Source organism: Panicum virgatum, chromosome 2K (assembly GCF_016808335.1).
Source record: "Panicum virgatum strain AP13 chromosome 2K, P.virgatum_v5, whole genome shotgun sequence".
Taxonomy (NCBI): Eukaryota; Viridiplantae; Streptophyta; class Magnoliopsida; order Poales; family Poaceae; genus Panicum; species Panicum virgatum.
In genome coordinates, this window is record NC_053137.1 from 4,401,950 (window position 1) to 4,416,122 (window position 14,173).

Consider the following 14,173-nt stretch of genomic DNA (forward strand, 5'->3'; position numbering starts at 1 on the left):
TTGATCCACAAACATTATTTTATTACCTCATAACATTTCAGAACTGATAATACACCCATGGCTACCTATGTGATCATGTCTACATAAATACGCATGAGTCTTATAGTTCGAAATAGCTGTTCATTTTTGGCCGTCATTCACCCATTTGTTCCAAAATGTGGTCTTAGCTCCCAAATGATATGATCATATATGTGAAGAGATCAACTCGGCTAAATAATATACACAAGGCTACATGACATGATACACACATGGTTAGCTCCCAAGCGAAAGACACATCATCGTCGTCCAAATCAACTTGGTTAATTATGTTGGGTATATGTGACTATTGAAAATTTTGAGATTACAACATATATCGTACAAATCAAACATTGGAAAGGTTATCAATTCATTCTATAGTTACTAAATAGTGGGCAAACTCCCAAAATTGTTTAGTACATGGGGTCCATTAAAAATATGAAAATGTTTCGAGTTCAAGAATTTTTTTTCCCAAGAAAGTAGAAAAAAACCACCGCATTTGAACAAAAATTCAGAAAGTTAAACATGTTTAAAGTTTTTTTTGATATGGATCAAAATATATCCTTGAGCTAAACACAAGGGATAAGAACTTAGCTCCTACATGTGGGACCGGGATGTCAGTGAGTAATCAATTTTTTTAACCGATCATTGGGTCCCACGTGTAAGCGGCTTGGACTTATCCTCGGCGTCTCTTCTTCCCCCGTTCATCTCCCCCTTTCCCGTCGCGTAGGGCGCAAGGGCGGCGTCTCGTCCCAGCCCCCACGATCTCCTCCCACAAATCGCCGGCGGATTGAAGATGGCGGGCTGCAAGCGCTAGAACCACAACTCAAGGACGCAGCCACGCGACAAGGAAGGGCGCTTCTTCCGCCCCTTTTCGCCATCGCCGTCGCCTTCCCCATCGCCTTCGCCATCACCGTCGTCATCCTGCCTCCCGTCGCCAACTGAGGAACTGATGCAAACCCTAGGAAGATGCAAGGCCGTGAGTTGGGTAATTTTCCCCCACTTACTTTCATTTCTGAAATAGCGCCTTTGTAAATTGGGTCAGTGCTGGTACTTACAAACATGATCAGTAACCTATTTTAATTTGTATTTCAGAAACAGCGATGTCCAGCGGGAGTGCAAATAAATGAGCCAATCGAGGTGAACAAATTCGAGCACAAAAAGGAGGAGGTAATCTATGTGGACTTGTCCTCGTCTGATGAAGCAGGTCCATCCATCAGCAAAAAGAAGCAACAGAAGAATAAATGAAGTGTAGTTAGGATTAGGGTGCCCCTGCGTGGGCATTTTGGTTAGTTGCTCCATGTATGGTGCATCTATGTGTATATATGCTTCTATGGTCAGTTAGGGTCTGTATGAATGAACCCGTATAATACTAGAAATCAATGTGCACCTTTGATGCTCCTTATTGCAGTAGTGGCTAGTCATACCATATTTGATGCTCCCTATTGCAGTAGTGGCCAGTCATACCATATTTGTATGCTCAGTAAGGGTCTCCAGCTAGCTATTTATGACTCTGCATTGCTTCCATGCAATGTTGCTTATGAAATATGCAATGCAGGTCCTTAATTGTATCTTCCAATCTGGAACTTTGTTTCTTAATTGCAATGATTGATGTGCATAACAATTCGGTGACAATGAAGTAAGATTATTTTATTACAAATGGGCACACTTTGGTGACAATGAAGTATGATTATTTTATTACAAATGGGCACACTTTGGTGACAATGAAGTATGATTATTTTATTACAAATGGGTGTGTGCAGCTTCTGATTTGTAGAATGTCGCAAAAAAAAAAAGCTTCACGATTTGTAAAATAGCTCCTGTTCCTCAAAAGCATTGATACTAAATTCCTCTTGTTCCTGACAAACTGCTCCTGATACACACAAATATTAAAATAAGCTTCATAAGAAGTACAGTAAGAGCAAACTGAAGATATTAAGAGAAAATTGAAGATATTTTCATAGGTGCTGCACAATCGTAAAATCTTATTACCAAAAATTATATGAAAAATGCTTCATCTGGTCCTTCAACTTTTGAATTCACAGGTGCTACATATCCATCATCAATGTAGTTGTCGCATGTGTCATCTTCGTCTTCGTCAGCCAAGAAGTCATTTGCTGGCGGTTCAGGAACGGAATCAGCAAGTGCTTTTTTAATAACAGATGCATCACCAGTAACACCTTCGATCCCCGACCTAGTCCAATTTGTCAACTCCTCATCCCAGCATAAATATTCCATGTCTTCCACTCCGACGTCTAGTGAGTCAACATCAATTTGTCCCTCATTTTCTGTACGTGCTGACTCTGGCATGGCAAACAAATTCCTAGGCTTCATTCTTATAACCGATAACAAATTTGATTTCTTGCTGCCTTGCACATAAAAGACCTGCTCCGCTTGCGTGCCCAAAATGTAAGGATCATTCACATATCGCTTTCGAGTTGGATCAATGTCGATTATCCCATACTGATCCCTTTTAATTCCTTTGCCTTTGCTCTTACTAGTAGCAGGTACGTCGTACCAGTCACATTCAAACAGGACGACTTCCTTCTCTCTTGGAAAACCAAGTGCGTAAATCTTTTTAATAACACCATACCATGAGACGTCGGCAGCACTATCATCACCTTTCACTACAACACCACTATTTTGCGGAGTCAGATTCTTTTCTATGTGAGCTGTTTGGAACAAAAAACTATTTATCAAGCATCTGTTGAAAACACGTGCACGATAGTCTGGCCCTTGAGAAAGTGCATGTATCTCAGCACTTGTTTTTCCGTCTGCATATAATTTGTTGATCTGCAAGCAATAACAAAAATATGCATCAACCAGCTAGTACACATGTGCACTCCAAAAGTTATGAAAATAATTTAAGCTCACCTTACGCTCGAACCAGCCTACAAATTGTTCCTTGTGACGCTGCTCAACATTTTTATGTGACTGTTTCCTGAGAATATCCTAGTGCTGACTACAGTTTCATAAAAAAACAGTTTTAGGCAATCAGTTAATAGAAAAATCAAAAGATGGCACCAAAGCAACCATTTAATTACAGCATACTTGACCCAGGGAATGGCCTCATCACAATTTGTTAATATCCGATGGCTCATATGCTGCATAACTACCTTAGGAATGCTCTCCAAGGTAAATCCTTTCTTAGTATAGTCAACTTTGCCAAATATGCTAAGACCACATGGTGGCTCATTTACAGCGGCACTTTCATGTCTCTCTGGATGGTTAGTCTTAGTGTCAATGTCTTCCAAGAAGCGAGAGCAAAAGGTCATGCACTCCTCTGAGATATATCCCTCGGCTATTGAACCTTCAGGGTAAGCTTTGTTCCGCACATAGCCTTTAAATGTACGCAAGTACCTCTCAATCGGGTACAACCATCTATAACATACATGTCCTCCTAGTTTAGCCTCTTCAGCAAGATGAACCGGCAAATGCATCATGATGTCAAAGAAAGCTGGTGGAAAGACCATTTCAAGACGACAAAGAGTTTCTCTAATTGAAACAGTCAATTTCTCTAACTCTTCAATGGTCAACTCTTTTGAACATATTGCATTGAAGAACCTACTAAGCTCAATCAATGGGATAATGACCTCTTCTGGCAAAATGTTACGGACTGCAATGGGTAATAGTTTTTGGAATATAACGTGACAATCATGAGTTTTAAGTCCAGAAATCTTACACCTCGACACGTCCACGCATCTCTTGATATTAGAGGCATAGCCATCTGGCATCTTCACACTGTGAAGAAATTTGCATAAATATGTCTTGTCCTCTGGATCCAAAGAGTACAATTAATGCAGGAGGCAAAGTGTATTTGTCATTCTTGACCAAAGGATGCTGATCCTTTCTCATGCCCAATTCTTCCATGTCAAGCCGAGCCTTTTCGCTGTCCTTTGATTTGCCAGCCAAGTCAAGCAAAGTCCCAAGTAAGCTCTTACAAATATTTTTTTCAATGTGCATGACATCCAAATTATGCCTTACAAGCAATGTTTCCCAGTAAGGCAGTTCAAAGAAAATACTTTTCTTCCTCCAGTTGTGCCATCTGGTTTCTTCGTCATGTTGCTTCCTTTTTTTTGAGGCTTTCCCAAATGTCACTTGCTCAAAGCTTTCATACTGTTGCAGCACCTGCTCACCAGTTAAGGGGACTGGAGGATCTCTGTTTTCGACTTTGTTGTTGAAGCTAACCTTGTTCCGGCGCCACTTGTGGCCCTTTGGCAAAAATCGGCGATGACCCATGTAACAGTGCTTCGACCCATATTTCAACCATAAATAATATGTATCCTTATTGCAGTATGGACATGCAAACTTGCCTTTTGTGCTCCAACCAGATAACATGCCATAAGCAGGAAAATCATTAATTGTCCAAAGCAGCACTGCACGGAGAGTGAAATTCTTCTTCACCTTTGCATCCAACGTTTGTACACCTTTTAACCAAAGATCTTTTAGCTCATCAATTAGGGGCTGCAGATATACATCTATGTTATTGCCCGGAGATTTTGGCCCTGGTATCAACATTGACATCATCCAAAATGATTGTTTCAAGCACAACCAAGGAGGCAAATTGTAGGGTATTAGGATGACAGGCCATGTAGTGTATGTCACATTCAGCATCCCAAATGGATTAAAGCCATCGGATGCAAGACCTAGTCTTACATTATGTGGATCCAACGGATTGAATAGTACTAACCACATGCTAGAAGTAGGAGGTAGTCGAAGCCGGTAAGCTAATTACCTGATTTGCAACGATACTTTGAACTGCGACCTGCTACTCTGGGAGTGGTATGATGGTGGGTGATGGATTGTATGTCGCCTTCGGGTTCTCTAGGAGTTCGCTGTGAGGGGCCCATTCACCCGGGTTTTGGCAGGCGTGGTTCAGACGTCGGGGTGATGATGAGAACAGTTGACATGTGTGGTCCGGCATGGCTGCACGTGTCGTGTGTGCTAGGTCCACCTTGCAAGGTTAAATCGGATCGATTCGCCGTGACTCGCGGTTATGAGAGCCTTGATCTCTTTGTCACATCGTAGTAAGAACTTGGAATGAGAATGGAATGAAGAGAACTGGATTGTGATATTACCAGAGAATTTCACTATTCTACCATGTGTGCTCTAGAAATTCAGGCAAACCTAGTTGGTACGGTTTATACTAAACCAGAGCTAAAATTTGAAAGTAAGGATCCACTGTTAATAGCCTTTTCATTAAAATAAACTCCATAGCCAAAGGCCTTGCATGTCTAGGAGTTGGCTAAATATATACCACTAGTCAGATAAGTCTTAATGAGTATTAGTATACTCAGGGTTTGTTGTTATCTTGTTTTCAGGTGTAATTGATGTTGGTTGGAGCTAACCATGATTCACATCAGTGGGCTCGATGTGACATCCTCACGACTTCGTAGTTATCGTTGTTTTCAAACTAAACTTCTATTTAAATTCTGCTGCATGTTGACCTCTGATAGTTTGTTCAAAACTCATTTTGTAAAGCTCTGCTTTGTAAATTAAATTTGAGAATTTTTGTCTGCTTGTAATTATCTGTGCTCGTCTACGTGCGAGACTTCCAGTGTTTTTTTATCCTTAACCCGACAGACTGCCGGATTATACCGTTTTAAGTGCGTGGTAACTTGATTAACCATTAAGATAATAGTTAGTGCACTTAAGCCGGTTTAATTTGGTCGGTTCTGTTACAGTGTAGTCCAGTGGTAGGGAAGGGTACGCGCGAGGCTGAGATTGTGGGTTCGAATCCTGGTAATGCCTAAAAAATTACACGTGCGCATATTCGCGCAAAAATACCATAGGTGACGGCTCATACTGATACCCGTCACCTTTTACGTACATAGGTGACGGACTTTTGCCCATCACTTTTTTGTTCTAATCAGTGACGATGTACAAGTGACGGGCGCGGTGCCCGTCACCTTAGGGAAATGACGCCCGTCACTATAGGCCTTTTCCAACATAGTGGCCACCAGTATGGCGAGCCATGGTGGCCGCCATACCTGATGGCCGATAAACTCCCCAGTTCCTGCAAGGTTCAACCACCATGGAAATAGAGATCCGTTTGGCTATAAACGGGAGGAAGAAGAAGATAAAATGTTTAGAGCTTCTCCAGCAGATTACTCATATCCCTCTCCTTAATACTAAACATATGTTGTTTTGGTGATCAATATCTCATTGCCAATAACTAAATTTTTTTGGTGGTTGTCAAAACACACGCCCCTCTTGCTCAAATGTAGGGTGATTCCTCACTCCACCCTATCGTTCGAGTAATATGCTATAGCACTGCTGTCAAAAAAATAAATAGTATTATTGGTAATGGAGAAAATATAAGATATAAGAGATAAGCAATCTGCTAGAGATGTTCTTGAACTTTACTTTTAGGACGTTAGTCTGTGACCAGCTCATTTCTCTAAAGCTGAGCCGTCAAAAATTAGCCTACGAAGGTGCTGTCGCCGGTCGGTTCATCGCCATCGGCTACTTTCGCGGTTCCTCGCCCTCTGCTGCTCCACGCCTCTGCCATATGTAGATTTTAATTCTAACTTCGCCATTTATGAAAACGGCAGAGACACATGGGCTAATGTCACGGAGGAAAAAAAAAATACCGAACAGCTATTCGGTAGCTAAAAACGGGCCGGCCGGTGGGCGCCACAATTCTTCGCTGGCCGCTATCTAGCTCCGAAAGAAAAGGAGAAATCGACGGAAGAGAGGCCCACAATACTTCATCATGTGTGCAGCAGCTCTGGCCACTGCGCTTGTCGTCTTCCTCCTAGCTGTTGCCAACAGGTAGGGGCATGTGACTCCTTGTGCTTCGTTCTGTTGGCCTTGGCCACTTCCATATGCCTTGTTTTGCCCAGTACTAGGTGGTAATCTGCATCGGAAGATGTATCTATGCACCTCTCTGAAATTGATGCAGCAGGTTTATTTTACTTTTGCCTGCTGCTTCAACTAGGTCGTATAGCCGTATAGCTAGCATAGGACTGAGGTTTCCGTAGCGCTATAGATAGGACTGAGGTTTCCGTAGAAGAAAATACAACGGTATGGTGTGGCAGCACGGTCTTCGCTCAATCGCTCTACAGTAGTGGCCGTGTCTTTGACTCTTGTGTTACTGAATACTGGCAGTGACTCTTGACACCGGGCTCACTTGTCAGTGGTCCAAAGCTGAGTCGTATTGAGGAGGAGTTGCTTCCAGATTTGAGAATTGTTTCATATCGGTGCATGGGCACAAGTTTTATTTCATACAGTATATTATTACGAGGCAATGCTAGGCATAAATATAGAAACTGAAGCAGTAAGTAAAGAGAAACAGAATTGTTTGTTTGTTGGTTCACCAGAAATTGCATATGAAGGATTCAAGGTAGACGGCCAAAATCGATCAAGATGCAAGCTCACCTAATTGATTGTAACAAGTCACTCATGATAGCTTCGATCATGTGAAGAACAACCAGATCTTGAATCACAATCTGCAAATCCATACGTGGCACACCGATTGAATGGGCCACTTACTGTTTGCCGTACAATCAGCCAGTGAGGTCCATATATGCATCTTTCAGCCTGCTCCTCTTGTCATCATAGCTTTTCCATGTCTTCCCATCCAGGCCCTGTCGTTCGAGGTGCTCTGCGCATCGGATGCCATGTTGTAATCAATTTAAAAGGATGTTAACATAATTAACACACAGCCTCACCATTCAGGGAAAATAATCTAAATCCAGATTCTAGATTGATTGCTACCATGCAAAATAAATGTAACTGTTCATTGCTTTTTTCAGAAAAAGTTTTAAGCTAGGATATAGGTGGGTTTTAATTTAAGAAGAAACAGCTCACCATTTGTAGATGAAAAAAAGCCATAAATCATAAATTACTGAACCTTGGTGGATATATGTATAGCTAGAGGTGTGCAGCTTTTTTTTTAGAAAAGGGAGATATTCCATCCTCTTCAAGCGCACACAGCCATAGTTTTACAGTAATATCAGCTTACAAGCTGATCAAAATTAAATAACAATAATGTACGCAAACGATATGAAGAAATAAAAAAGCAAAGCCTATTATTGCTTCTCCATGCGTTCTTGACCAAAAACGCAGCTAGCACGCTCCACTAAAGACGGCCTGCATAAAGGAGGTGAATCTTTTTTTCCTCAAAAACCACATCCTTACGCGTACACCAAATTGTCCACATAAGAGCAGCAACCCCAACAAAAATCAAAACCTCTATCTTTTTTATTAATACCAGTTAACCAATTTCCAAGCATTTGAGATACTGATTTTGATGGGGGTTAACCCAGTAGCTATATTAACAACTCTCCAAATGATCTTTGCATGTTGACAGTCAAAGAAGAGGTGCTTAATTGTTTCACTATGATCACAAAAGCAACATTTTTTGAGTCCCTGACCAATTCCTCCTAGCTAGGTTATCCTTTATAGAAATAACGCCTTGTTGGAGGTACCAAAGGAATTTTTTTATTTTTAGGAGGATCTTTAGCTTCCAGATAAATTTATTAAAGAAGGGAATGCCCTGGTTTATGAGATATTGATACATAGATCTTACGATCAAATTGCCATCTCTATGTAGATTCCAAGTAAAATTGTCCCTTCCAATAGAAAGCTAGTGAGTTGCTAATTTAGCCACAAGGTTATGCCAAGCAGTCGGTTTATCCCCAACTAAACCTCTTCTAAAAGAGATGTTTAATGATATTTGATTCGTGACATTTGTAATTGTGCTGTGAGGATAAAAGATTATGCTATACACAGGTTAGCGAACTACTCTTTAAGTGGTTTAGAGCCTAACCAAGTGAGAGATGTGCAACTGCACCTTGTTACCCCAACCAATTGAGCTACTAGTTCTGTTCCTTAGTGGTTTCAATTTATAGTGGGAAAATAGGACCAACATTAGCTGACGTTTGGTGACACCGTTGGGAGGGGGAGGTTGATCCTTGAACAGATCTTGACAGGCTGCTCTAATTAAAACATATTAATTATATTTGAAAACAAATGATGATAACTTGTTTGTTATTACTACTAATAAAGATATGTGGAAAATATATACAATCAATGTTGGTTATGATCACCCAATTCCTGAAACTTCAAAGTACCGTTTAATGTTAAACCCTTTTTAAGGACAAGAATGATATGAAATGTAGATTTGTCGGCCTCATAATAATTGCACAATTCCTTAATTTTTATATATAAAACCAAATGTTGTGAGTTTTTGTTGAGGAGGTGTTCTCACAGTACTAAATTTTAGCTTACCAGGCAGTTAATTCTTGAAACAACCATCTTGTTGTCCCATCTCACTCTATCTCCTTCACCTCGTAAAAGTTTCTATTTGAAATTATATGAGACAATCTTTGACAGCTTACATATGCAAATATGCTCTCCCTTCTCGCTTTGATATATAGGCGAGCCATCTCCTTTGCTGTCTTTGTAGAATACTATTGGTGAGGTTCTTTATTAGTACTCTGCCAACGGGCATGCGGTTGCAGGTTAGTTAAGGTATTAAAGTAGTATATTATATTTTTATGAGCTCTGTTACAAAGATTGTAAAGTATCAACAAGTACTTTAATATAATTTTGCCTTTGAATTTTTTTCTAGCCATTGCCTAATGGAAGGTATTTACAAAAACTAAATTAAATTAGTATTCGATCCCACTTTTTGTACTTGGTCCCATATTTTTGTACCACCAGATACTTTAGTTTAGGTACTTTCGGGTATTTCCTATCTTAATCACCGTACGATTCTATCAGATGAACGGTTCTTATTTTTTTCAATCATTGTAAATTTTTTTTATTTTTATATTACTAAATAAAATATATTCACCACCAAAAACTATAAGAAATTATTTTCTTGACGACAGATTTTCTCCACTCCAAAATTTCTGATGTTAATTATAGTTACTGTATGCAAGTACGTACCCCATCTGGACAGATGGAAAATATTATAAATTTCTATAATAACAAATAAGAAGTTGTTCCAAATATATAGGTTTATTATTGAAACAAATTAAAAAGTTATATAGAGAGAATATTCCTCGCCCTATATATGTAGTACTCGATGCTTATTGGCTCAAGCCTTATTAAGGGCACTTGCATCAGCTCCTACTGAAAGGACGAGCCCAATCCATCACTCACCTCCAATAATCTTGGCGCTAGCGATGCGTCTCTCCCATTCGTATGCACTACCGGAAACGGCATAGCTGCCGTGTGCTCAAAATCGGGCACACAGCAAAGGCCCTCTTTGCCGTGTGCTGCAAGGGAGGCACACAGCAAAGTACAAGAACACGGCAAATGTGAACTTTGTCGTGCGCCCAACAGCACGACACACGGCGAAAACTGTTGCACACGGCAACAAGAGATGTTTGCCGTGTGCCTGCATTAAGGCACACGGCAAACTTGACGCAGCTGATGCCATTGCGGATGTCCGTTCTCTTTGCCGTGCGCCATAGCAGGCACTCGGCAAATTCAAAAATTTGCCGTGTGCAGAAGCTCAAGCACACGACAAAATTGTTCAAAAAAATAGATTCCACACTTCCAACTTTTTCTGGTATACACGTACTGCATATGGTACTTTATATTAACACCTGGTATTTTTTTAGTCTATTTTCTATATTTAGTCATTTAATTTCATTAAACACATTTGTTGGAATTAAGTCCAATTTGAATTGCAAATGATTTGAATAACGGAGTAAAATTCATCGAAAAATCATATTCATATTATCGAGTCCAATCTGAGGCCGTATCCGTGAAATGGGAGGCAATAGCGAACATCTTTTTCGCGAGCCATGACCGAGTACATGAGGCCGAATCATTCTAAAATTCTATAAATAACATATGAAGTCTAAAAATCCTAAAATTTATTGTGATATCATAATTTCATGTGCTGAGTATATGGTGAAAAATTGAGAAGGTTTCAAACAAGTTTGACCTATGCTCCTTACAGATCGAAACATATCCGAAGAAGATCCATAGAGTCGAGAAGGAATCGTTCAGATTTCGAGTCAAAGTGACGGTCGAATTGGATTTTCAGTTCACAACTTTTTGTATATCCAATACCCAACTTAGATCCCTTAATGCCAAATTTTAGTAATTTTTCGAATCTGTTTCTTAATTTTAAATTTTTTTGGAAGTTAAACCGTATCATGTGATTTACATTTAAATTGTGCTTTAACTACATGAAATAATGGTTTTTCCAAAGAATCATCAAACATCAAATGTTTATTCACTTTGGCAAAAGTATTTAAAGTTCGTTCAATCAAATTTCATTAAACACGCACTACCGGAAATTCCAAGAATGCCGGTTTTAAATGACCTCGGATGTAAATAATTTATATATCGAAATTGTAGAGCTCATTGAGATCTAAAATCTTATAGTTTACAACTTTAAGATTTGAGTTCATTTAGCCATCCAAAATTTCGTTACAAGCACGTAGAAAAAACATAATAGCCACATCAGCAATCCATGTGTCTACAATGCTGGCTTTTGATTGGCTGAGGTGGCCCAAGCTGGATCCCTCCCCTCTCCCTCCCCATCGCATGGATAGATAAGCCAACCCCACCCCCTCTCTTTCTCCTTCACTGGCGCTTTCTCTCTCTCTCTCTCTCTCTCTCCTCTCTCTCTCTCTCTCTCTCTCTCTCTCTCTCTCTCTCCGCCGGCGGGCGGAGTCCTCGGGCTTGGGCGCGGCGACCACGGGCGGCGGCGGCGGCCTCGGGCCTTAGCGCGGCGGCAACAGGCGGCGGCGGCGGCCTCGGGCCTCGGGCGGCGAAGGCCGGCGGCCTCGAGCGGCGGCGGCGGCCTCGGGCGGCGGCGGAGTGGCCTGGGGCAGCAGCGGCGGTGGTGGCCGGCGGGGCCACCTGCGGGCGCCGCCCCCTCTCCTCTCCTGGTGGCGGCTAGCGTGGCGGTGGTGGCCGGCGTGGTGGTGGTGGTGGTGGTGGTTCCCAGCGTGGCGGTGGTGGCCGGCGTGGTAGTGGTGGTGGTGGCGGCGGCGGCCGCCGGCGTGGTGCTGGTGGTGGCGGCCGGCGGCATGGTGGTGGTGGCCAGCGTGGTGCTGGTGGTGGCGGCCGACGGCGTGGTGGCGGCAGCGGCTGCCATTTTTTTTTTTGGAAAAAAGTTTGCCGTGTGCCATGGAGTAGGCACACGGCAAAAATTTTGCGACCCACGGTAATTAGTCTCTTTGCCGGCTGTTGTATGCCGTGAGTCATTTGCCGTGTGTAACACACGACAAAGCTTTTTGCCGTGTGTTTAACGGTTACCATGTGCCTTTGGCACACGGCAAATGAGAGGCATCCGGTAGTCGTCCTGCTAGCTCCTCCCATTTCTGGAAACAAAATCCACCGCCGCCACGTGTAAATTTAGGGAAACCAAGCGCGACTGGTCGGGGTAGGGACTGTCGGACTGATCGCAGTTTAATTTTTAATTTTGCTCCTACTACTCACAGTCACAGTATCGAGTAGCTACGCTTGGGCTACTTCCTGCCTTCCTGGAGCACTTACTTGGACGGCAGCCTTGCATTGGCATGGAGCAGGAGCCACCATCGCCGCCGCTGCCTGCATCGGTGCTGCAGCTGTCCCTGGCCCTCGCGCCGGCGGCGGCCGGACGCCGTGAGGACGAGGTGGTGGCGCCGACGGCTTACGTCGCCGGTAAGCAGGTGCGGCTGTTCCCTTGCCTCTACTGCGACAAGAAGTTCCTCAAGTCGCAGGCGCTCGGGGGCCACCAGAACGCGCACAGGAAGGACCGCGCCGCCGCCGGCTGGAACCCCCACGTCTACGGTGACGACGGCGCAGCCGCCGCGGCGGTGCCGCCGCCGGACGCGCTCGGCGGGGGTGGTGCCGCCAGATCCGCCGCCGCCTTGTCCGTGTCGATCGCCTCGCACGGCGTTGGGCCCGGCCCCGCCGGCGTCAAGGTCGAGATGCCGGGGGGCAGCGCCCGGCTCTTCGCCGACCACGTCCTGCTCCCGGGTGCGGGGACAGCTGCCGACCCCTCCGCCGTGTCCTCCGGCGGGCGCGGTGGCACGGTGGAAATGCACAACTGGAGAAGGGCCTCCCGCATCTCTTCCCCACCGGAGAACGCCCACGCCAGCACCGCGCCCTCCTCCAGCTCCGGCGAGGAGCTCGACCTGGAGCTGCGACTCTAGATCATATCATCCACAACACGTGTGCTTCCTCACGGTGAGAGAGATCCTTCAATTTGACACGCACGCATCTTGATCTTGTCTACTGCCACAGTACCTTGCATGCTTCAATTCATCTTCTCTGGCTCTCCAGTCGTCTCATCCCAATTAAGCTTGGTACGGTTCATCATTATCATTCTTATTTGCTACTGGTGCCAGTATCATAGCGCCGGCCATCAGGTGTTGCATGCTGACCGGTGATATAATGGTGTGTGCATATATATCTCAACATCTCAGATTACTATATATATCACTTTATTAAGCACTGATGAGTGTGTGTTTGTAGCTTTTCCTGCTTCAGTGGAATGAAGCTCATATTCTATGTTGCTCGTATTTCCGAGAAAAGAAATCATTACAGGCGTTGGTGTGTGTGTGCATATCTAAGGGGCGTCGATCTGTATGTGAATTATTATTATATTTTATTATTCACTCCATTTCAACCGCGGATACATAATTTATTACTATGTATTTAAATATATAGAGAGTATATCTATGTGTATAACAAAATTTATATACTTAGAAAACCAAAACGATCTATAGTTTAGGATGGAGGGAGTGAGATAAAAGTGACATTTGATTTTATCATTAAATATAATTTTCACAGTTTACAGAAAATAGATTTGATCACGCGGTGACTTTGCGTAAATACTATTTTTATATATTTTTGTAAGGCCGATATTTTTTTTCAACAGAGTCTAAGGAGTAATACTCCAGTAGTTTACCGAAGCATGGTAGACAAATAAGCCCTCGGGCAAGAGGCTAACAGTATGAAAACGACAGATGATGAATAACATCGTACTATACAAGGCTGGCAGTGATCAGTGGCTTGGGCTACATGTGACTGTGGTTGAGTAGACAAGGCTCCCGGTACGATTGAATGCGACAACAAAAAAATAGAGGTGCTCGCTACTCCCTCCGTCCCTTCCATCCTAATAATAATTAAGTGCCCCCTCCGAAAGCATGTTTGTGAGGCAATGCTTCCCAGTGACACTTATTTAGGACCGGGACAG

At 43.0% G+C, this 14,173-nt stretch overlaps 1 protein-coding gene across 1 annotated transcript; it reads left to right on the forward strand.

Annotated features, from left to right (window-relative positions):
- The first annotated feature begins 12,293 nt into the window (after positions 1 to 12,293).
- On the forward strand, positions 12,294 to 13,641 carry LOC120662040 (zinc finger protein 4-like). The gene has a single exon (XM_039941107.1). The coding sequence runs from the start codon at positions 12,510 to 12,512 to the stop codon at positions 13,125 to 13,127; it is 618 nt and encodes a 205-aa protein (XP_039797041.1). The 5' UTR covers positions 12,294 to 12,509; the 3' UTR covers positions 13,128 to 13,641.
- The last annotated feature ends 532 nt before the right edge of the window (positions 13,642 to 14,173 follow it).

Bases quoted from the DNA above. Each gene is read 5' to 3' on its own strand.
- LOC120662040 (XM_039941107.1), top strand. From the start codon at position 12,510: ATGGAGCAGGAGCCACCATCGCCGCCGCTGCCTGCATCGGTGCTGCAG.